Source organism: Xiphophorus couchianus, chromosome 4 (genome assembly GCF_001444195.1).
Source record: "Xiphophorus couchianus chromosome 4, X_couchianus-1.0, whole genome shotgun sequence".
In the NCBI taxonomy this organism is placed as follows: domain Eukaryota; kingdom Metazoa; phylum Chordata; class Actinopteri; order Cyprinodontiformes; family Poeciliidae; genus Xiphophorus; species Xiphophorus couchianus.
Genome location: NC_040231.1, coordinates 15,746,262 through 15,770,998, shown reverse-complemented (window position 1 = coordinate 15,770,998; position 24,737 = coordinate 15,746,262). Strand labels below are relative to the sequence as shown.

Here is a 24,737-nt window from a genome sequence, read left to right as displayed (position 1 = left end):
TGAAGCTAGCAATAAACATTAAATTTGGTCAAATGCATCTATATTTGCTTGATCAAAATCAAGCAAATGTACATTATATATATTGATCTATGTTCCAGTTATTATGAATCGAAGGCAGCTTTAAACAGGTGGGTTTTTAAAACATGATTTAAAGGAACTCTGTGAGTTCAAGTGTCAAAGTTTTTAGCAACATTTTAGACAATTTGTAGAAGTAGCATGTGGTGACAGTGGAAAGTAACTGTTTTATGTTTATTAGAATCTCAGGCCTTGTGTGAGCTGTCATTTGTTGCAGCAGACCTTGATGACTTTTTAGACCCAGTATCTTAAATGATATGCAGGTTGCAGATCTGGTTTGAAAAGAAACTAATTACAGGTTACAGAGCTGCATTTTATCACTCCCCCACTGCGCTTTAAGTTCAGCTTGTAGACGTCTTTTCCACAGTAAAGCTGCTTTACGGGTCAAAGTGTTTTACTGCAGGTAATCCTTTAATGGAGATTAAAATATGTGTATATGTTTGGACTGAAACTAGAGGCAGGCTTTGTTTTTGAGACAATATGTGAGGTTTACGAATCGCTCCGGCTGTTAAAAGATGTTCACATCTGTGGATCCGAAGCCCGGTGCTGCGGTCGTCCTCAGAACGGTTGTGGATGTGTCTAATCTCCTAAGAGGATTTGAGGTGAAGGAAAGAAGGAGTGTTTGATGCTTTACCCGCCTGAGAACAGCGGTGCTATAGGTTCTAAGGCATTAATCCTCTTCACCCTTCACAGTCCCTCACAGCAGCCAAATCTTACTGTTTTCTAAATTGTGACAAAAGAAAACCTTTAATAAAAAAACATCCAACAAAGCAAAGATGATGTTTGTTCCTGACCGTCTTTGTTGTGGCCCTACAGGAACATTGGCAGCCATTTGTTGATTGACAAAAACGTGGACGCCTGCCTGGGCTCAGACAGCTACGTGACCTCATTAGAGCACGTCCAGGCCCGGCTCACCCTCACTTACAACCGGAGGGGGAACCTGGCCATCCACCTCATCAGCCCCGCTGGCACGCGCTCCACCCTGCTCCACCCGAGGTACCAGTGATACCAGAATATGGATGCATTCAGTCCCAGTGGACAAACCTTTTAACACAGTTGCTTCCTTGGTTTCCTGCAGGCCTCATGACTATTCATCGGAGGGTTTCAATGACTGGGCGTTCATGACCACCCACTCCTGGGACGAGAACCCCAGCGGCGTGTGGAGACTGGAGATTGAGAATGTCGCCGGTGCCAGTGACTACGGTAAAGCAGATTTCTTTCTACTTGGAAAATTAGATTTATAAGAATCAACCATAATATTAAGTAAGATTAACGCAAGATTAGTGAAAAGAATATAATCATCTTTGCAGGAACCTAACAAAATTTCTGCATTTTACATTAAATCAAAATAGTAAATGGGAGCAATTATAACTGAAGATGAATGGCTTGATATATGTAAAATTCCTGTAGCAACCTCAACATCACTATTTATTTTTTTATTACACATGAAATCAAGCAAAAGCAAAACGCCAAATGTTGAAGGGAATGTGGAAACAGATCACATTCAGGTGTTTTTGGGATTGTCAAGTTCTCCAGCCTTATTTGCAGGAGTCGGCCAGCATGATTCACTTAATTATTAGTCAGAATATAGAATATGGGTTTTACTCCACATTCCTACGAGTATATGGAGTAAACTAATTTAGCAGACAAATATTTGACAAAACTAACGTTTTGCAATTATGAGTAAATGGCAAAATAAAGACCCTGTAATAAAAGAGGAATCAATTGGAATCATTAAATAAATTTATGAAAAGTATAGAATGGCCTCTTCAGTGAATTTACATCTGGAAGGATTCTTTAAGAATTGGACGAAATGGAATACAAATTTTTACATACAGAGTATTTGTCTCTGAAACCCAAGTATAGAAAGGGTTCAAAATGAACTAAATAAATGCAAAGATGACATTTGTTTTTTCTGCTCACCTTTTTGTGATGTGACCTGAGTTGTTTTTTTTATTTTTTTCAATGTGTAAAAATTATTTTTAAAAGTACAGAAAAATAGATCTGGCCACCATTATTTAAGATTCTTCAACTCATTGTAATTTGTTGTGTCTGCACCTCAGCTAAGAGGGTCAAGGTTCACTGCAAGGCGATTAGCGATCAAGTGGCTCTTGAAGCCGAGGTGTCTTTGCTCTCTCTCTTTGCACTAGTTTATACTGCGTTGCCTTACAGCAGCCAGTTTACCTGTTGATTTCTGTACTTCTGCCTGAGAACACCGAAGTAAACAACTTGTGGGTGTTTTCATTATACTAAAACGCATTTCTGCCTCATCTCTGAGAGAATGTCAGAAAAAAAAACATCGACGGAAGGATGCACCTTTGATTTCTCAGCTCTAAGCTCCTCCTGAAGCCTCCTTTGTCCTCATCTCCTCAAGGTGCTTTTAGGGGATTGAAAGATGGCTCAGGATCGTGGGCAGGGAACAATTTCTAGGTCACCAGTGCAAGGAGGACACGAGGCAGCATAAGTTATAGCAAAAAGGTGTTTTTATGTTTGCCTTTGGATTTCATATCCATCTCTCAGTGCTTAATAAACAAAGCTGCTTCACCCACAACTCGATAAACAGCCAGAAAAGGTCCATTAGTCCAGAGTTATTTACTAAAGTCTTACTATTTAGTCTTTTTTTCTCTGTTTTTTTTTTGTGTGGATCCTTTCAGTAACTGAACTTAGTCACAGAGAGAGGCTGCTCTGAAATGTGTCGCAGAGTCATGTTCTGTCAGAAATATCAAGAGAATACAATTACCAGAATCCCCTGGGAGTGTGGGAGCCTTACAGCTTCTGACAGGCCTACTTCTAATTTCTGTTTTTATCTCCTCATCTCATTTTAGGCACCCTGACCCAGTTCACCCTGGTGCTGTACGGCACCGGCTCACCATCCTCCAGCTCCTCTGAACAGCCCCAGTCCAACAGCGACATATGCAAGACTTTGGATCTGAGTATGAAATGCATCGGTAAGACCCGTTATTTTCCCCCTGGTTAACTCCTCGCAGGAAGTCGCAGCATTCAGAGGGTGGATAGAACAGATAAAAGGAAGCGCGTTGGTGTGAAAGCCCTAACATGCGGTAGCTTGTGCTCAACTGCACCCGCCTGCTTGGCGTTTCTACAGCAGCTTCACTCAGATCTTCACCACACTCCTGCTTGGGGGCCTTGACCTCATCGTCAGTGTTTTAAATGAATAGCTAACCTCTGATGAGATCAAATAATCTTCACTTCAGGTCTCTTAGCTAATCTCATTTTAATTTAAAGCTCTTCTCCGCTCTTCCCAATACAAATATTGCTACAGGCGAGGTTTCACGCTCCCAGTGAGCCTAGTCTGAATCCAGCCGCATGTTGACGGAGGTGGAGACAGTGTGACCCCTACAGGCTGTCTGAGGGTCATGCATGCAATTATCGTGCATTTGAATCATCGCAGACAGAGCGTTATGATAATTGTGTATCTCAAAAACAGAGTGCTGCATGACAGCTGAATCACAATTATGTTATTTTCTAGATGCTAAAATGCTGCCGTGTTCAAGCCTAATGTTTTCAGTTCTGATCCCCTCATGCTGCTGATGATCATTATAGGCAGTGATCTGTACCTGGACCGGTACAGGTACAGATGTGGGAATGTCAGCAAAATGAGAATTCAGCAAAGGTTTTCACCAAAATAAGAAAAAGGAAATTTACCCAGTTTAAAGGGACATCCTGACTTTTCTCTAAAGAACATCTTAAACATCAGTTCTATTAAAAATGAATAAAAGCTGTTAAAATAGTAAGTAATTGAAAAGCTGCAAACATTTACATTTATTTAGAATTCGTGAAGTAAACAGAAGGCCATGTCAGATATTTGTTTTTGCAAATAAAACCTCTTAAAATTGTATTTGTAACATAACCAGTGAATAAAACTATTGTATGTGCAGGAAAAGACAGGAAAACTGTGTTCTAGAAACATCCATAATTTTCTTAACACTTTTATTTAACTTTGATAAAACTTTCAGCAACAGTCACATTATAGTAGCAGTAGCTTAAATAAATAAAAACCGTTGCTTCAGTAAGATGCTTGTAACCTAAAGTAAACAAGGACAGAATATTTCTAACTTTATATTTGTTTAATATTTAATATGAAGTGCAACGTCAGCACTGATTTATTAATTTAGTTTTGGACTTTAACTGACATCAGGTTAATTCACCAACATCCAACCTTATTGCTACTTTGCCCTTTCCTTCTACCTCTAAAGAAACCATTTTGTACTTAAACTAAGACGTATCTTAGTTTATTTATTTATTTATTATTTATTTTTTATATTATATATTTATTTTTATTGGCAGTGAAATATTTGTATTAATTGTGGAGCTAGGTTGACGTACAAATGCTTAAATTGTATTTTATTTGAAACTTTGTTCTACTGTCTGTTTACATTTATTATAGTTAATGCTAAACATGACTGCAGATTAAAACAAAATATCCTGAAATGACTAGTAGTTGTCACATAAGCCATTACCTTATAGCAGAATATAAATAGTGCTTGAGAAATTAGTTTAGAGTTAGACCGTCGGTTCTCAAAGCGGATATGAAACATTCACCTGTCGGGACAAAGTAATGGATGTTCAGCACAAATCGTCTTGTGACAAACAATAAAATCTCATTCAACAAAGCTGAATAACTACATCTACAAAGGCACAAAATGACTAGTTCCTCCTTTCCTCCATATTTGTTCTGGGAAATAACTGCAGCTCCAGTGGTTGGCTGGTCCAGTTTCGACAACCTTTTTTTTTTACACAGTTTCAGTTTGTTCCTTATACAAAAGGTCTCTGGGTCCCAAAGTGCAACATTTAAAAACGGTTTTGTTCCAATACCTATCACTCAGATAAACAGGTTATATAGCTTTTTGTGTTTCCTTCTGGTAAACTTTTTTTTTTATCCACTTCTGCTTCCAGTTTGTCATATTTGTTCTCTGTGGTGTATGTTGAAATGTGTGTCTGGGGACCGTTGGCTAAAATCAACCTCTGGATACAAATATCTGCATCCTAAATGCACAAAGGAGCGTTGGCACAGATCCTTCCTCCCAGCAACTATTAGACTCTACAGCCATCAAAGCTCCCAACAAAATCAATAAATATTTAAATACATGCTGATGTTTGCACATGTTGTTTTTAACACTTTAGGAACTTTTTTTTGTGTGAACCTTTATATCTGATGGTGCTGTTGCATCTCGATTTCCCCTTTGAGCGACAATAAAGGCCGTTTCTACTCTATTCTAACTTGACTGTGTATTTACTTATTGAAAACTCAAAATACTCTGCAATGTGACCAATTGTTTAACTGAAGTTTAATGTTTATAAATTGAGTGAAAACACTTGAGACTCATAAATTAAAACTGCCCCAGCTCTGGAGGTTTTTTATTCCTTATTTTTGGCTGTTCTGACTCCCTAAAGGGGGTAAATATTGAGTGCAGCTGCTGATTTCACTTTCTGTCTCTCTCTCGCTGCTGCAGAGTGCAACCCTGGCTACTACCTCTTTCAGCAGGGCTGTGTGAAAGAATGTCCTGCGGGCTTCGCGGTGGGCTCCCAGCCCCTCAACTACACAGTGGGGAACTACATCCAGCCAGCTTCCGTCCCGGCTTGCCTGCCGTGCCCGTCGCCCTGCGTCACCTGCAGCAGCCTCAGCCCCCCGTTCTGCCTGACCTGCCCCGATCACAGCTCCCTTAACCAGGTCTCTGGCACCTGCCTGCATCTCAACCACTCCATGCGCGAGTCGCCGGGGGCCTTCATGGAGGAGCTGAAGCCTTGGCTCAAGCACGACTCTCGGCTGCCCTTCACCGTCGCCGTGCTAGGCTGCATGGCCATCATTGCGACCTTCGCGGGCGTCTTCCTGATGCTGCAGCTGCGCTCCGGCGCGCTCATCAAGCTGCCCTTGCTGGAGCCCGGCGGCGGCTTCAGCCTGAGGGGGAGCAGGGTGGTGTCGTACCGCGGCATCCCGACGGTTTGGGGGGACGACGGACTGAACACTGACTCAGAAAATGAAGAGTTCGCCGTCCATAACGAGAGAACTGCCTTTATCAAAACACAAAGTGCTCTTTAATGCCTTCATAACTCCCTCCTCCTCCTGCTCTACTTTTAAACTCCCTTCCTCTCCATCTGTCTGACACTTCAGGGCTGTTCGCGGTGCTCAGTCTCGTCCGCACATACACCCAGTTAATTTTATTCTTTCTATCTTATCAGATCCTCATCTGCTTTTAGGAACTGGTTGTGGGAGCGTTGATGGGAAGCTGCTGTTTTTGAAAGCTGGGGACGGCCTAAGTTTTTCGCTCTGTTCACAGTTGGCTGCATTTCTGTTCAGGTGTCTCCCTCCTCCAAACCTCTGATCACTCGCAGCATCTGTTGGTGCAGAGTTCATTTCCCTCCAGCTCCTTTTTGTTACAGTAAACAAATGCTTATCATTTACTGCGTCTCCCTGCTTTTCCCCCCCTTTACCTTCCATTAGTCTCAGTGCAGTAGCCAGATGAGATTTTTGAATGTGAGAGTAAGAGATGATTTTGTGTGCATGTGCATTTCTGAATGAATGAGCCTTCATAATAAAGGGTGTCGAGATCTGATGAGCAGCATGGAGCGTCGCGCCCCTAGTGAAGTCGTTTAAAGCGTTTCCTGTCGTTTAATATTTTAGCTGATGACAAACTGACGGTTATTAAAGAGGCATTCACTTAAAAGCATTTATTCTCTCCACATTATTTGTTGACATCAGGATTTGAAACCGGTGCAGCAAAATCCAACGTTTTAGCAGGGAGTCACGCTTCTCAAGTGCTTTCAAATGAAAAGCATAACTAGCAATAAGAATTTAAATTTAATCATTTAAAAAGCAAGAAATAACTAAAAGCTACTCCATCGTTTTAGATTCCAGCCTCATATTTTCTGCACTTTAGGACAAAAAAAATGCCCCCCAAAAAAAGCAAAAGATAAGAATCTCAAACACTCAACCGTAGATGTTTAATGGCTGCATCTGATGCACCCATCCTCAGGGGTGAGAGGTCAATCAGCCGAGGCACTGCCGCGCATGTGTGAGCCTCAAAGCAGCTGGCAGGTGTTGACTTACCTGTGATTGATTCCTCGACTCCGCCGACGCCGTAACAATACATCAAGGCTCTCCCCTGCTGTCAGAGCGATTCAGCCCCACAAACACCAGCCTCTTGCCGTAATGACTGGATGCGGGTTCGTGCGTCAGGACGTAAAGTATCACCTGACTCACCTGGCCTCTGAAGTAAGTGATGGTTTCTTTCCTCCGCTCTTCAAATCTCGAGTATTGATTAAAGCCCCACGTCGGCGCTCCTCAGCTCATCAGTGTCCCTGCACTCCAATCCTCATCCAATCAGAAATTCAAATCATCAAGTCGGCGTACTTTATACTCCAGATGATACTACAGCAAAGAGATTTTATTAATATCATTTCTCCTTAAGTGATATCAGTTTTTTTCCTTCCTGAGCTGTAATCATATGAAATAAGCATCTAATTGTTAAATCCATTATAGCCATGTTGATTTTTGTTTTCTTCCTTTTTGTTTAAATTTCTGCACAAAAATGCTGAAGCTTGCTGGGAGAGGTTTTCAGATGATGGCGTGCGTAGAAAGCTGCAGCTGCTCATCCTTTTATCTACCTCTCATATCCCACAGCGAGGCTTCGCAGACTCTTAGAGGAGCTGTTAATTACAGAGGTGAATTTAAATGTGGGTTAGGCATGAAAATCTTCTCTGTGGTGATTTAGGTGACGGGGTGCGCGTGCTAAATTCATGTTTCAGAAGGGAAAGGGCGAAAGTAAATCAGAAACCGTCAGCTCTACTTTCCTGGAAACTCTTCTGTTCTCTTAAATGTATTGCCTTTGAGGATCGGCATCATGCGTGGTCACACATGGGCTTTAAAAAGGGTTACTGAGATGAAATGTTCACAGATGAAAATGGCTGGCATTCAAGTGCTAAATCAACCTTTAAACCAACAGGGGCGTTTCTGCTCTCCATCTCTAATGGGGCGTCTCCTTCTGGATCTCAAACTCTTTGGTTGTTGTTTTTTTTTCCTCTTACGTTTATGTCACTGACAATCAATTTCCTTGTCTTGAGTGCAAGAGGGTGCAAAGGCACACAAACAGATCGATTTTAGCTTCTAATTTAACCACTGGTGTTGTAAAGTCTTCACAGGTGTTTCAGAAACTGAGCTGAGGGATGCAGGTATATTAGTATGGAGGCTGTCAAACACCATAAAATCCCCTCAGATGGCCAAAATGCAACAGCTCTGCAAAAATCCAAAATCTTACCAAGTATTTTTGATCTAGTTTCTAGTGCAAATATCTTAGTACACTAGAAATAAGAGAAAACTAACTTTATGTCAAAAAATGTACTAGTTCCACTGACAAATTATTTCGAGATATTTTTTTTATGTTATAAGTGAAATAATCTGCCAGTGGAACTCTTAATTTGGCATCAATGTTAAGGAGTTGTTCACTTAATCTCTTATATCTTGCTGATTAGTTACCTGTAAAATAGTTCTGTTTTTTTTAAAGTGTACTGACATATTAGCCTCTTTAACTAGACAAAAAATACTTGGTACGATCTTGTGTTTTTGCAGTGTGGTCGTTTCTGGACTGGAAAGAGACCCATGAGAGTGGATCTGGTGGAAAACGCTCTCAAAAGCAACAAAGTTGTTATAGTTGCTTTTTGTGGTGAACTTCGGTGCCTACCGCCATTAATGCTTTGATTGGTCTCCACTGAGCTCCGGCCTCAGACTCAACCGGCTTTGTGCAAACACCAGAAAATGGGCAACAAAACAGGTTCCAATTAAAATATGAATGTTGAAGAATTATAATGGAAAAGGCACTTTGCCTTTACCCGCTTCAAACTCTTTCTTTGCAACTTTTTGGAGCTCATTAAAGCTCACAGATTGATTTGTTTTTCTTTCATCTTAGGTTGATTTATTCACTACAACTCTTTACCGATTCTCACTCTTTTCATTCAAGGATTTAACTTTTACAGAAACTCCTGAATGATGGCAGCATTAATTAGCTTGTGCTTCCTGAGCTGCTGAAGCCCATCAGCAGCTTTCACTGCCAGAATGTGATATAAAGTACACACTAAAAAGGAAACCGGTTCGCTAATAGTCCCAGAAAGCAGCTTTTTCATGACTGTGTGGCCCCCACCTCGCTGGCAGTAAAGCTCGAAGCTGTTAAATGCTGACAAAAATCAGTTTGATGCTAGTTATTTTTCTTTTCTGATCATAAAGATGAAACCCATCATGTCGTTTTAATGCTGTCACTCGGAGCTCGGTGTTGCTCCTGTCCCCGTTTTTAGGATGTAGTCTGAAGTTATCCACACGAACTCGGACGTAGTTGATAGGAGCAATATCTTTGGCATAACCAAAGACAATCATTCAGATGCCGTCTGTTTCGTATTAGAACGTGTCGCCTCCAGGTCGGTTCGTCCCTTCGTCCTCCTGTAGCTGCGTTCGGCGTGTTTAGTTGAAACCCATCGGTGATCTGTGACGACGTGTTGCCTGTTGAGCAGCTGCGGAGGGAGGAGGTAGAATGTATCTCATCGCCATGACCTTAAGGGCTGAACCGGATCTGCGCGCACAAGCTTGTTAAAGTCGAAGCGAAACACTTTGCGATGGAGGAGCCGTCTCAGTCCACTCCTTTGACCTCCTCCCGCCTCCTGGTGAGGATCCTGACCTGTGGCTGCACACAGTACCTTACAGATTTGTGACCTATGATTAATGTACAAGAATGACTATCCTACATGGGACATAACTCTAAAATAAGGCCTATTTTTGTACTATATGAATGGTGCAGTGTAATTTTCTTGTAATTTAAAGATGTTTTTCTTTTGTTTTCTCCTTTTTATTTAATTGATGTCAATTATAGATTCTACTAAAAATAAAGATCTATGCAAATTTAAGCGTGTCTTTACTCATTTTTTTTCCAGGGTTCCTGTGCTGTTGGGAAAACTATGCAATTTTAATCAGCATTTCCAAGGCCTGGAGAAAGAAAAATATTTTCAGACTATTTTCACTTTCACTTGGTTTCCTGTTTTCTTCATTTTCATTTTGCTTGTTTCTTTTCTTCTGTCCTTCCTAACAGCTGTGTCCTTCATTGCTTCCTCCCTTTTGACTGACTCATGTCCTTTCCTTTTTTGTGCCCTTCTGTTCCCACCTTCCTCGTGTACTTTGAAGCTGTCATCATTGTGTTCGCTTATCATCTCTTTTATACCTTCCTTCTATGCTTCTTTTCTGTTCTTTCCTTTTTTCCTCATACCATTTCTCTTCAGTATTCTTAATTTTTCCTGTTTGTGTACTTCCTCTCCTTTTTTCTTGTTTTTCCCTACTTTCATTTCTTTTGCTTTCCATGTCCTTCCTTCCTTTTGTTCATTGCTTCTTGCCTCCCTTTCTTCCTTACCTCCTTCCATTTTCTTCCTTCTTTCATATATCTTTTTTCCTCTTGTTTTGTCCCTTGTCTCTTTCATTTTTGCACTTTTCATTTCTACCTAAATCCTTCCTTGTCTTTCATTTATTTCCATTCTTGCCATTTTTTCTTATCTTCCTCATGTCTTTCGGTTTTCCTCGTGTTTGTGTACTTCTGTTCCCTTCTCCCCTTCATTGGATCCTTTCCTCTCCTTTCCTTTGTCTCTCTTCCACTGGGCCCATGTCTTTCCTTTCCTCCTTGTTTTTAATTTTTCTTTCTTCCTGTCAAAGATTTCCTTCCATGTGCCATTTCTTTCTTTGTCTCAACTTTCTTACCATCCTTATTTACCTTTCTCTTGTTCCTTTTTTCCTTCTTTTGAAGTTTCTTGTTTTCAGGTATTTAAATCCTTCCCCATTGTATTTCCTAAAGTTTGTGTTTTGTATTTAAATCTGGTATTAAGGTCTGAGAATGCTCGAGCGCCTGAAGTTTTTTTTCCATGAACATCTTAGTCTGTTGAGTGAGCTGAAGTGAAATAAACACGGTGCTGAAGCTGTGACTCAACCTTCCTATGTGCATCCGCTGAATTAATAATGTACAAAAATACATTTTGAGTTAAATTTACAAAGTTTCTGCAGCAGAATAATTTAACTAAAACGGAAAGCTGCTGCCTTGTATTTTAAAAAAACACCTTGTTATTCCAAATATGAGTAAATTTGCATAGTTTATTTTTAAAAATATTCCAGTTGTTCCCAGCAGTAGACGAGTTGTTCCTGCTCAGGAAAGCTACAGAGTAAATGTCAAGTCATGAAGTTGATAATAGGGAAATAAGTGAAAAAAAACCCCAGAATTTTAATACTCTATTGCTGCTTTTGGACGTTTCCATTTTTAGCAGCTCAATGACAGATGGGAAATTCAAGGAACTTCTTCCCCACATAGACATTTTTACCAGAATATAAAGATACTTTCAACACCAAAACCTGAAATTCATGAAGCATCACAAAAAGCCAATTCAAAAGTGTTGAAGGTTTACTTGAACTCTACTGACTTCACATTTACCCAGCAGAGGATGATGAAGACTCTTCACAAGGAGGCTAAACCACAGACACACAGGCTGTTTACATCTTGTAATGAAGCACATTTACTAAAAATTAAGTGGAAAGAAAAACTGCTAGGAAAAGGTGCATAAATGAACTCTTAAAAATGCATTGTGGCATGAAGGCCATCAGTCTTTATGCCTGCTCAGGTGTCAAAGGGGCAATGTTATGTATTTTCCAGCCACATTGTGGCACTATGTAGCACTATCTAGTATCTGTGTTAACTTCTGTTGTTATGAAATGCTGTATATATGAAACATGACTTAAGAGAAATTTGTTTTTTCAATTTAACACCTTGAATTGGGCTTCTGTCTCCTTAAGAACCTCCTGCTCATTTTTGACACTCCGCCTTCAGCACATCGTCACAACCATGTTTCTCCATTGAAGTGCAACATGTCTGCACCAACTGGATGTTAGCAGGTTAAATGCAAAATATACTTTAATAAAAAGAAGACTTTTATACTGTCTCTTGTTTTGCAATGGCTTAAAACAAGAAAATCAGTGACTGCAACCCACAGTGGCTTTTAAAAATGAAAATTCATCCATTGTCCCCACTCAAACTGTTCAATGTGAAATTATCTCTGTTTTTTGTGCATCTTTTCCCACCAGTGTTTTGTAATCAAGAGCACTCTAAAAAATACAGAAAAATTCACATAGAGCTGAGTGCTCTAAGATGCAGGGCTGTCTCGCCGTAAAGATGCGAATATTTAGGAGAAAAAAATAACCGGTAGACATGCTCGCTACACAGTTGCCTCAAATAGATAGTCTTTTGTTACGCACCACAAAGACATGCAAAGCTGTACCAGTCCTGTGCTCAGTCACTCATTTCTCTTGAGTGACTCTGAAGTGACATTCAAAGGGGAAGAGTCTTCCTCTGCATGAGGAAGACTCTTCCCCCAGACTCAGAGTCCGAGTTCGGACTTCAAGATGATAAAGTCCAGATCCCGGAGCAGTGATGTCCACCGCCAGTCGTTAGGAGCATGCATGCTTCAGATGTTTCTCTGGTTCAACACAGCTGAATTTAATGAACAGATTCGTACCCAGACCTCCGCAGAACCTGGAAACAGGCCAGGGGAATAATTCAGAGATTTAAATCTTGGAATCATGATAACTAAACCATGCGGGACCGTGGCCCCCGAGGGCCAGTGGACACAGCCTAATAATCTAACCCCATGTCCAGGTTTTGTGCATGCAGCGCATTAACAAGTTCTGCAGCTGTTTCCTCTGTGGTCTGTGTTTGCAGAGCGAATCTTGCCTCTTCACCTCCATAGCTTGTCTAATGAGAGTGGTTCTAATTTATGGTCGGTGTAATTTTGTGAAGGAGTTTACAGCAGCGAGGTTGCACTCAGCAATAAAACCATCTCATAAATTAAAATAACCGCAAAAGGCCAGCTTTAATGCTGTGCTCAGTCAAAAAAAAGGGAAAACATTTTTAGTTTAATACAACATAGACTCTCAATTGTTTGCTGAATTTTTTGTGGTATACCATAGAAAAATAATTCAACCAATGTTCTTTTGAAATCCAGTGCAAGCTGTATGTTTATTCCTGGATAGACCTGTCGTTGAATGACCTATCAATGTCAACTTTTAGATGCAACACACCTGAATTCAATGGCTCCTTTAAGTGAGGCTGTAGAGGATAAACTGGGTCACCAATGAAAAAATTTGGCATCATCTCTTCTTCATCCACAGTCTTCTTTTTCCTTCCAGCCTGTCTTAAAATATTACTTTATTATTAAATAAGCCAAAAACACCCAACATCCCTAAAGCTTTACCTATTGCAGACTGTGTTTAAATGTGCCACATTCCTTGGGTAACTGGAAATGTTACCCAGGTCAGTTCTTGTTGTCTGCTTGGGATCTTTTTGCTATAGTTTTTTGCATCAGAATAGTTTGTGACGGCGGACTCTAAAGCGAACAAATTGAAAGTGGTGCTTGCTTATGTAAAGTAAAGCTTAAAATGATGTTTGTAGATCACGTTTGTTTATGTCGCCAAGTTTAAATTCCAACTTCTTAACTAGATGTGAAACCAGCTCCAAGTTCCAACTTCTGACACAACTCACATAGTCAACAGCATATTCAGTTCAATTCAAAAATACTTTATTGCTCCCAAAGGGAAAGTAAATAAAAGTCAGAGCACACATAAATATGTACAAGCATTTTTGGCACCTTTGGAACCCCTTACAATGCAGGAGGTGTAATTAAAGGGGGTTAACATACTCCATGAGTCGGTGGATGATTGAGGTTTCAAACACTGCTGAATCCGACTGATTCTAACAACACAGGCCAACCAGAAAAGCTCTGGACAGGCTGAAGGTTTCTGCACTTTTATTGTCCAAGATATCAACATAGATGTGATTTGTGTCTGTCTGTGTCTCTTCTGAAAACTTTAGAAGTCAGTTTTCTTTCCCTACGTTGAATATATTTTCACATGTAAAATATTTAATGCCTGAGGGATTAGACTACTGTGTCTTCGATAATTGGGGGGAAGCTGCTTTAAATGCAGTTTAGTCAGAACAACTTCCTTGTCATGCTGTATTTTAGTTTTAATTTAGTACATTGTGTAGGTCAGTTCTTGTTGTCTGCTTGGGATCTTTTTTCTATAGTTTTTGCATCAGAATAGTTTGTGACGGAGGACTTACACATATCGGTGTGTGCTTTAAGAGCAGCTGGTTTGCTAATTTCTTGTAATCAATATTGAGGGACAATCTTCTGTCAAAAAAGGAAATATATGTAGAAATGTAACATGTTAGTTCATTATATAGATTATAATGATGTGATGATACAGTTCACAGCCTGGTTGAGATTCTGGGGAAACATTTAGATGGTCTATTTATACAACATTTGCAAACCAATCTATACTAAAACAATAACATGTTCTCTGTTGTCAGTGCTTTACACCTGTTTTAGCTTCACTAAATGATGAAACATGACCAAACCTCCCATAAAACTACATCTTTGTTTGCTCATAAGATGTTTAAAATTGTTTTCTAGAGGGAAATATTCATTTTTTATGTATATTCCACTGCCAGGCAGTTTAATTTCCCTTTTCTGATTGGATTCAAGGCAGTAACAATAAAATCAATCCTGTTTTGATGCCACCTAGAACAAAGAAATTCTTGTAAGTTGCCCAATGTTGAGTTCACCTGTTTCATGTTGACGGTATTTTTAGAGGTTGTCAAACAGAAACTGTTCAGTTTTCTTCTTCATGTAACCATGCAATCAGAGGATGTTTGTATGTAACACACACGTTACATCAATCAAGGAAAACCCATTTTTACGGCAAAGCAGAGCAGCAATGAGAAGGAAGTAGAATCATCATGTCAAGCAGAACAATTCAAATGATTTAATGATTAAGATTCTCATCATTTAGTCGCAGTAAATCGACTAATTCCAAATAAAGAGAAACTTAATGAGGCTAAATGCTTTACTGATGACTTTGAATGTGTTCTTGTAGAGACCCTGCAGATCTCTGAGCCCAGGAAACACAACCGAGCCGATCAAACGGAGAATCTCATGTTTGTGCTGCACAGAGCAGCAAATGAACAGACATGATGAATTATGTAGATAAGGAGCTTGACTCCAGCTCTAACACAAGCTGTGTTCAACATCTACTTTTCATTAGTTTTTTTCCCCAGAGAAGTAAAAAAATATATATATATATTTTGCATGTGTGTTTATGGCACACATGCAGTTATATGATGGAGTTTGGGAGGTGTTATGGCACTAAAGTTGTTTGCAAATTGAAAGTAGAACCACATTCAAACGTACACGAGGAAGTGCTGCCTCTCATGAACCGCTGTTCACTTCTTTCTTGCTCAGAGGGAAGTGAAACCTCTGCATGGCCGCAGAGAGAGAGACTCTGCTGGTCATTAGAGCAGCTGCTGCTTCACTCATGAGAACACGCTGCTGACGACGCATCCCAGGCAGAAGGAGGTTGCATCAGTCCAGAGATGGGTTTCGGTGAGGATCTCCGGTGTCCACAGGCGCACGCGGCCGTCATGAGGCTTCTGGACTCCGAGCTTCACCTGATGGAGGTCATGAAGAAGTGGATGGGTCAGCGGGCGAAGAGCGAACGGGATTTTTCAGTGCAACTCCACCAAATGACTGCCATGGCCGAGAAGATGGACCGGCCTCAGACCAATCCGGGAGCGGACTACATCAGTCAGCTCAACAAGGTGGGGTCTTCTCTACTTCTACGATGATGGACTGAAACATCTGGTAGAGTTCACTTATATTCTGAGTCTAAAAATGTCAAAGTAGACGATGTTCATTTTAAAAAACGTATCAGAAAACTATAAATAAAGACCAAAAGTTGTAAAATTATTTTATTAAGAGACCTTTCTCCTCTAGTCGCCCCATTAATGTAATGTTAATGAATTCCTAGTCCCACATAAGATTGCACTTATTTTGCAATACCACTACTCATCTTGGAAAATCTTTTTAATTTTTCATCTGCATGGCTTTCAGAATATCTGACGAGCTCATGAAGATGGATTATTTAAAATATGGTTTGCTATTCAGGTAAAAATGCTGGTGAGCCACCAGAAAAGGGGATGTAGTCACTCAGTGTTTGGTATCTATGGCATTTGGATGTTGTAAAGCTTCAGTTGTTGAAAGTGGAAGCAGGGCATTTTATGGCACTTTGTGCAATCTGCATGCCGTTGTATTCAGATCTAAAACCTGTTTAATGTTTTTCTTGAGTTGGACGTAAAAGCTGATGATTTTTCTCCCCACCACTGTGTGTGTCAGTCGTGGGGAGTGCTGGTTTCGCAGACCGAGTCCCTCAGCCAGGTGATGAGGAGGCGCTCCGAGGAGCTCCTGGACGGTCCCATCAGCAAACTGACTCTGCTCATCAGAGACAAACAGCAGCTCCGCAAAACCTACGCAGAGCACTGGAGCCTTCTGCGGCAGGAGCTCAACAAGGTGCGAAACAAACCACACAGAGGTGTTTCCATCACACATTCACTTCCTGCTGGAGTGTTTTTCTTCTAACTCTTGGAGTTTGTTTTTAAAAGTCTTCAAAATGTTTAATGTTCGGTAAACACTTTATTTGAAGGGGTGTGCGTAAGGCTGGCTTGACACTGACATAAACATGACAAAAATAATGACACTTTTATTGTAAAGTTGCATTAAAAGCGTCAAATTTGTGTTGCTGTGGCGAGGAACAGCCATAGACTAGATTGTTTTAGATTAGATTAGGTTTATTGTCATTGCACAATAAGCTGTCCAATGAGATTAAAAGCACAGCTCTGCTTTTATAGACAAACAGACACATAAGACCAGATAGAAGTATGATCTGGAAAAGAAAAGCGATCCAGAGCATCTTTAGAGACGCTCTGGACGCTGCAGAGACTTTGGGAGCTTGTTGATGATGGGATCTAACGTTTGTGAGAAGTAGACTTGGGACTGTGGCGTACCGTTTTTAAAGTTAAAGAGTAAAAATACAACAGCAGTAATTTGGTTTATTTACCTTGTCATAGAAAAATGACAAGGTAATTTCTCTATTACCTTGTGCATGTTCATTTGTCAAAGTCATATTTTATTAATGTTATTGATATCATAAAAGTCAGAGTTCCAAGTGAAATATTTAAGTCACAAGTTAATATTTTTTTTTATAAACTAAATATTTAGTTAGCGAGATAAAATTCTGATTTTGTTAAAGTCTAATGTGTGACAAAATCATCACCAAAGTAAATATTAGAAATTTACCTGTGTGGTCTTCTGAAAGAAATGTTAGAAGTAACACGAGCTGCACTTGTCTTCTCCTCTTCTCTACTAGAGTGTCTAATTCTCAGAGAAAGAGCAAAACTCAAGTGCTAAAACAAAAGTTAAGGTGCTAAAATTTTGGTTTTCATGGTTAGCTGAAATGTGTCAGCAGTTACCAAGCTGAAGGTCAAGGAAAATAAATTTTATGGCTACCCTTAGCTTCCCCCAAAAAGTAATTTAATTTGTTCATGTCTAAGTTGAGCACCATTAAATTATAATCTAAAAAACAGCATTGCTCAGTTCAAAGTTCTCAGGAAAGTGAGGACCTCTCATGAACATCATGCATCCATCAAACATGTTACCTTTTATTTTCTTTTTATTTATCGAGAATACTACTTATAGACATAACAGAGCTTCCAGAGACGCCATTATAGATCATCATGATCGTCGTCCATATTTGGACTTCCTTCCTGTAACTCAGAAGACTCAGAAAAATATTCTTCAAGACTCCTAATAATATATTCCAGTGTTTCTCAACCTTTCTTGGACCAGCATCCATCATCCAGCTCCCTCACCGTCTCCCACCAAAGAAATTGTAGGCAACTTTGCACTGAATATTATTTTATTACTATCACTATTGTTGATGTTTTGATTTTTATGCTTGTTTTTGTATTTATCATCAAGAGTAATTTTCCAGAGAACAAAAGGCAATGTGAATAGAAATTATTTTTACAGGTGTCTGTGAAAATTGCAATCAGCATTCAACTTAAAATCGGTAGGCCTAACAGCAGCCAATCAGAGTGGGAAATAATATTCTTGTTCTGTGCCATTTTGTGATGTTAGTTGCTAAATCTTGCACAAAATGACCAGATAAAAGATGTACAGCAATACCAGTTTAAACTTTGATCTATTTGCTCTGCAACATTAAAACATGAATAGAACTGCAGCTACATTTGTCATAGCTCTTCTTCTCTTCAGTGTTTCTGAAAGTCTCTAGTGGTGCAGCTCTGTGCTGCCTTCAGGAGAATGGGACAGCAGAGTATCATCCATAAAATTTTACCCACATGGCATTTACTGCGTAAACCAGAGCTTTCAGTGTAAAAACAAAAGTTTCAGATCCTTTTAATGTTCCTGTCATAGGAGACAGGAACATGGATTATATCTTTTTTGTTTGTTCTTGCCATACTGTAGTCCTCTGTATTAATTATTGCTCGAAAGGTCTTGCCATACCTGCTTATTCCTCTGTATTTAATTTAGTTTCTTAGTTTATTCTTGCATTTTGTTCTTCATTCATTTCCATTTAGTTTTCTCTGATTAGTATTATCCTCTCCTGGTTTATTGTTATATTCTCTTTAGTTTCTTTCTTTAGTTTTATTTTATCGTTTTATCACCATGTCATTCACCTGCCGCGCCGCCTATAAGCATCATGTCTTGATTCGCCACTGATATTGATTTTTCACTGTTGAGCGTCGGATTCTCTGTTTTTATGATTCTCATCTAGTTTGTCGCTCCTTTCTACTGTATGTCCCGGTTCTGAGTTTTGCACAACGTTTTTTTTTTGTGTGCCATCGATACAGTTGCAGCCAAGCATGTTTTAATCTTGTATTAATGTCACACAATACAAGTTTAACAAGTTGCTTAAAGTCTAAACTGGCATTATTGTGCATTTAAGAAGGAAAGTTTACTTTCGACCAAACGCCCCCCAGAGGAATCGCAGCGCCCCCCTCTTGTAAAAATTTCCGCCAGCGCCCCCTGCCGTCCTCTGAACGCCCCCCGGGGGGCGGCGTCGCCCCCGCTGAGAAACGCTAATATATTCAGTTTAATAATGCAGATACACTCAGCAAAGACTCCCTTTCTTCCACTTTCACATAAAAAATGAGAATAAAAAGACTCAACATGTTTTGTTTTAGATCACTGAGGTTTTGTTCTTGTTGCACAAGTTTTTTAAATACCACTGGCCTGAAATAGAGAAGCAATAAACTGCACAGGAAATCTAGTGCGAACCAAGACAGAATAAAATGTCAGCAGATAGTTCTCATTAAATTTAATTAAGGTGTCCACAAAAACTAGATAGATAGATATCTATATATATAGATATCCATCTATCTATCTATATAGAGATAAATATCTATCTATCTATCTATCTATCTATCTATCTATCTATCTATCTATCTATCTATCTATCTATCTATCTATCTATCTATCTATCTATCTATCTATCTATCTATCTATATAGATATATATATATATATATATATATATATATATATCTATATAGATAGATAGATATCTATCTATCTATCTATCTATCTATCTATCTATCTATCTATCTATCTATCTATCTATCTATCTATCTATCTATCTATCTATATATATATATATATATATATATATCTATATAGATAGATAGATAGATAGATAGATATCTATATATATAGATATTTATCTATATATATATATATGTAGATAGATAGATAAATATATATACATATATATATATCTAGATAGATAGATAAATAGATAGATATCTATCTATTTATCTATCTATCTATATATACATATATATATATATAGATAGATAGATATCTGTATATAAACAATCAATTTAAATGTACATTGTAAAATTAAAGTTGACTTTTACACACATCATCTTATTTCTTCCAGTCTCGACCATTTCCAAAAGTCTTCTCCTCTTTCTGGGTAAACAAAACACAAATTGACTTACACAATGTAGAAAATTAGCAATAATGTGTGTTTGCATATAAAAAATGTCTTAAACCAACATGTCAAAGCATTGGAGATTGTTTGCCTCTGCAGATGAGATGAGTAGCAGTTTTATAATTAGATATAATTCTCATAAACCTAAGCAGAAGAGCCCAGTGCAGTTTAAAACCAGCCCGTCCTCTTTGTTTTATTATCCAATTACATCAAGCAAATGAAGTGCAAAGTTTTGTAAATCCGCGCTGGGCTGCAGCACAAACATTTGTTGGGTCGTTTGCTTAACATGGTGCTATTACTTTGCAGTGCAAAGCGAGCATCACTGTGCGGTTTTACAATAGCTATTTTTTTTGTCCTGACTGAGCCAACAGAGCAGTCAGAGATGCTATCAAAGAGCTTTGAAACGTTTCCACCAGCCAGCCACACGACAAAGGTCAGATCGTTTCCTCAAATGTTGTTTCTCAGCTTTCATGTTCCTTCAGAGGAGAATCGTTGCAGGTCTGCTGTCCACTTCCTGTGTCTGTGTTTCATGGTATTTACGCTCAAGGTGCAAAGAAACTCTGCTGGTAAAAAGTATTCACTCCCCTTGGATTATTGGTTTTTACAAATCAGTCATGAGCAACACATTTTGACAAAACATTTACAAAAACCTTTGCCAATGTCAAAGTGGAAGCTGATTTCTAAAAAATAATGACCAATAGTCATAATTATTCACCTGCTTTAAAGTGACTGACTTAATTCAACAGAGGTCCAGTCAATTGGTGCTAATATTCTCACAAAAAGTGTAACAGAAATAACCTGAGTGCAGTGAGTGTGTTTCAGGTGATTGTAGTGTGAAGACACCTGTATCTGGAAGGTCCATTCATTCCATAAATCATTATTCCTGGCTACCATTATAGCATAAAAATAGAAAAAACACACCAAGCTAGTCAGAGAAAAGGTTTTTGAAAAGTATAAGTCAGGGGATGGATACCAAAAAAAAGTGAAAGTGAAATCCATCATCAAGAAATGGAAAGACTATCTTCATAACCTCAGTTAAGTTAAGTAAAGGAGAGTGGCAATGAGAAACACATTTTTAAAGAAAACTTACATCAGAATTTGACTGCAGTTAGGTAGACTCCATGGTCAAATGGAAAAAAGTTATTTGTTCTGATGAGACCAAAATGGAGTTCATTGGCCGTCAAACAAAACAAATCACCTCGAACACACCATCCCCACAGTGAAGCACGGTGCTGGCAGCATTTTGTAAAATTCAGTGTTACAAATATAGAGAAATACTGAGGGAATTTCTTTCCATCTGCTAGAGTTAGAAAGCATTTATTGGTTTGAAGACAGCAAGGTGGATGTTCTGGAGTGGCCCAGTCAAAGCCCAGAGCGCAATCCCATAGAGAATTCCTGACAGCACTTGAAAAGAATCTGATTCCTATGTAATCTGTCAGAGCTTGAAGAGTTGTGCAAGAAAGAGTGGAGTAAAATTAGAGTCTCCAGATGTGTAATCCCCGTTGGAACCGACTCACAGACTCCATGTTGTGATCGCAGCTCAAGGTGCAGCTACTAAATACTGGTGGGAAGGGACTAAATTATGCAGTCGCTTATTTTGTAGAAATCAGTTTTTTGATATTAAATGCTATTTTTTGTATTTTGTTTTGTCAAAAAAGCTAAAGTTTGTTGATCATGACTGATTTGTAAAAGCAATAAACGGATGAAACATACAAAGGTGCGAGTCCTGCTTACACTGATTTTGACACCCGGCTATATTCACTCTGCCATTTCCGACGCCTCCAAAAGCTGTTAATAAATGCTTTATAAAGCACAATAACATGACAAATTGCAAATTGTTTATTGGTATTTTATCAGCAGATGAACAAACAGCACTTCATAACTGCTATGTGGAAGTAAAAAGGATTCATGGTTTTCCTTTTTTATATATAAATTTTAAAAAATCTGGAAAATGCAGTCAAAATGTTTGAGAGGTTAACCTTCATCCTATTCCAGGTTTTACCTCTAACAAATTTTCTTCCTTAATCTCTGTTTAATCTGATTTATCTACTCATGAACTTTGACTTACTTCTTGTCGCTGATGAAGAAAATCATCGTCACAATATGAAGTCATGTTTTATTTTAGAGACTGTGTGTTTTGCTTCCTTTATTTCACACACTTTTAAATCTTGGCCTACTTTTTCCCCACACATTTGCAAATTGTAATACTTACCATTACATTATTTTTCTGTCAGCAATAAGTTTCTTCACGCAGAGCCATGCTCTCTTTACCAAAGGATTTTGTTACACTGGATTTTATTTAAATGAATCAAAGTAAAAGGAGGTAAATACAAATACTCAAACACCTTAAGATTTTCGAAGACTGTATGTGCTTTTCTTCCACTTCGCAGTCAGACACTAGTGTGTGTCAGTCACGGAAAATCCCAGTAAATGCATTCAACCTTGTGGTTGTAATGAGAAGAGTTGTGGAGTTGTAGGCAGGGCAGAAGCAGACAGAGGCAGTAAAACTGAAACTCTGCTGCTGACTGATTTTGTGTTTGACCAAAGGGAGAGAACACATTACACGTTCAAGAGCCTCTGCATTGGTTTGCTGTCAGTTTCTGAATTGATTTGGCTTCTTCAGTGTCCGTGAAGCAATTTGTTTTCTTGTTCCGGCTCACTTGCATCTTGTGCTTTGAAGGAAGACTTTTGCTAGAAGACAAAAAAACCCCCAAAAAAACCCCAAAACAAAACAAAGAAAAAGAATAAACATCTTGTCGGAGTCATAATTTATGTTGTCATTTATGAATTCAAAAATGCTTTATTTTGGTTGCATAGGTGACCCACACAGAGCTGGAGAGGCTGAAGAGCAGCTACAGGCAGGCGGTTAAAGACGCAGCTCTGGCGAGGAGGAAGTACCAGGACATGAGTAAAGGTGAGAACTTTGAGGGTTTTTACTTCTCTAAACAGGATCAGCTTCAGACACACCTTGTACTTTTTTCTTCTTTATGCAGATAAGGAGCGAGAAAAGAACAGGGAGCGCTATATAAAGGCTTCCCTTAAGCTGCATGAGCTCCACAATGAGTATGTGCTGTCAGTGCAAGCGGCTCAGGTTTACCATCAGCATCACTACAGCCAGATGCAGCCGGCTCTGCTGAACGCGCTGCAGACCCTGCAGCAGGAGATGGTGCTCATCCTGTAAGGCTGCATTCAACACAGTCTGCGTGGGCGTGTGTGTGTGTGTGTGTGTGTGTGTGTGTGTGTGTGTGTGTGTGTGAGAGAGAGGCTTAAAGAAAATTAGAGACATATATTTAAAATCTCAACAAACTTTCATTTAAATGAAGTGGAAATATATATATATAAGATCAACAGTTGATAAAAAGTAGATATAAAACAATGTATTTAAAACTACTGAATGAAAATTTCTTATCGTTTTGATTCAGCTGTTTCAGCTGTTTTATTTTATTTACTTTTGAACTTACACTTTTTATTTTAAACAACTGCTAAAGGTCCTTCTCAGGACAAATGTTGCAAATTAGTTAAGGTTATATTTTTATCCTATAGACTGGGAGGCAGGCATTCCCTATCAAATAAAAAATAAAAAAGTAAAATAAAATAAAGAGTAATCTCTGATGATTTGATTTGTATTCAGTCTCAGAGAAAAAAAAGCTGACCTCAGTTTTGTTATTTATTCTCAGCACTGTAGGAACATTTGCCCAATATTTTCAGATTCTTTAATTACCAATAATAAATTCTTAAATATATTTATTCCTGCATCGATTTAAAGGATATTCTAAGTTTATAAAGTCGGGTTCTGTAAAGTTGTAGTCAGTATGTTACCTGATGTAGCTTATTGAAGCTTTCCAGTCCGCTCTACTTAAAACCTGCAAGACGTTTGTCGTCCGCTAAGCGTCTCTATAATTACGACTTTTACGATGAGCTACAGTAATAAAAATATTAACCTCAGTCAGGGAGCGGCGTCATAAACGCTGCAGATCAGGAAACAACAGTCAAGAAGAAGAAGAAGAAGAACAGCAATTTTTCTTTTTACAAAGTGTAAAACAAACCAGTTTCCTCATGAGGAATCACTTTATTCTTTCTTTTTGGCTCTTCTTCCCACATTTTCTGGTCTTTCCTGAGAGTTTGTACTGACAACTTAAAATATATCAGTGGTATACTTTACTTAGCTTAGCTAAAATTAACTGACAAGACTGCGTGTTATTGCGCGATGTCCAAGCGTCCCGCTAAACGACCGCGGAGACGTTTTGTAAAATTCTCAGCTCTCTGATCCACCTCAGTTTATAGAAGCAGAAATTAGTTCTCACAGAAAGGCTGTTTTGCAGTTTGTTTGCAAAAATAAGGACAAGTAAAACACTTGTGGCAAAACTGAAAGTGTCAAGAGCGAAAACATGATGCAAAATTAAAGCAGCGCAAAAGTTGAGACAATGTTTCTCGATTCAAGTCAAAAATGATTAAAATATGGTTTAAAGTGAATTTGACTCTGATCCAGTCTGACTGGTTTAATAATCTTTTGCTCCTGAGTAAATCATCAGAGAATCTTTCCACCTCAAACAGCTGGTTTGGACAGAGGGAAACCTCTGGTCAGCATCCGTGTCAAAGGTCAGACACATGAGCTGGAACTTGATTTGCAGTTGATTAAAATCTAAATGTAGTCATTTTTAAGTGGACTCCACATTTAATGGGTTGCTAATGTAACCAGGCTGGGATTGGATTAACGTGGCATTATTTTTTGA

The 24,737-nt window shown here is 38.9% G+C and overlaps 2 protein-coding genes across 7 annotated transcripts in view; both read left to right on the top strand.

The window, feature by feature from the left end:
* Window positions 1–9,981, top strand: part of furina (furin (paired basic amino acid cleaving enzyme) a) — a 93,070-nt gene extending 83,089 nt beyond the window's left edge. For all 5 annotated transcript variants that reach the window (XM_028013954.1, XM_028013955.1, XM_028013958.1 and 2 more), the window contains exons 13-16: window positions 892–1,071; window positions 1,154–1,278; window positions 2,901–3,023; window positions 5,547–9,981. In XM_028013954.1, the coding sequence (XP_027869755.1) occupies window positions 892–1,071; window positions 1,154–1,278; window positions 2,901–3,023; window positions 5,547–6,133 (1,015 nt within the window). In that variant the 3' untranslated portion in view covers window positions 6,134–9,981. The remainder of the gene's footprint in view (window positions 1–891; window positions 1,072–1,153; window positions 1,279–2,900; window positions 3,024–5,546) is intronic.
* A 5,400-nt stretch (window positions 9,982–15,381) lies between these two features.
* Window positions 15,382–24,737, top strand: part of fes (FES proto-oncogene, tyrosine kinase) — a 28,694-nt gene continuing 19,338 nt past the window's right edge. The window contains exons 1-4 of one of the 2 annotated variants that reach the window (XM_028016068.1): window positions 15,382–15,755; window positions 16,330–16,503; window positions 22,822–22,918; window positions 22,998–23,181. In XM_028016068.1, coding sequence (XP_027871869.1) covers window positions 15,531–15,755; window positions 16,330–16,503; window positions 22,822–22,918; window positions 22,998–23,181 — 680 coding nt within the window. In that variant the 5' untranslated portion in view covers window positions 15,382–15,530. The remainder of the gene's footprint in view (window positions 15,756–16,329; window positions 16,504–22,821; window positions 22,919–22,997; window positions 23,182–24,737) is intronic. The other variant, XM_028016067.1, reaches the window with a different exon arrangement.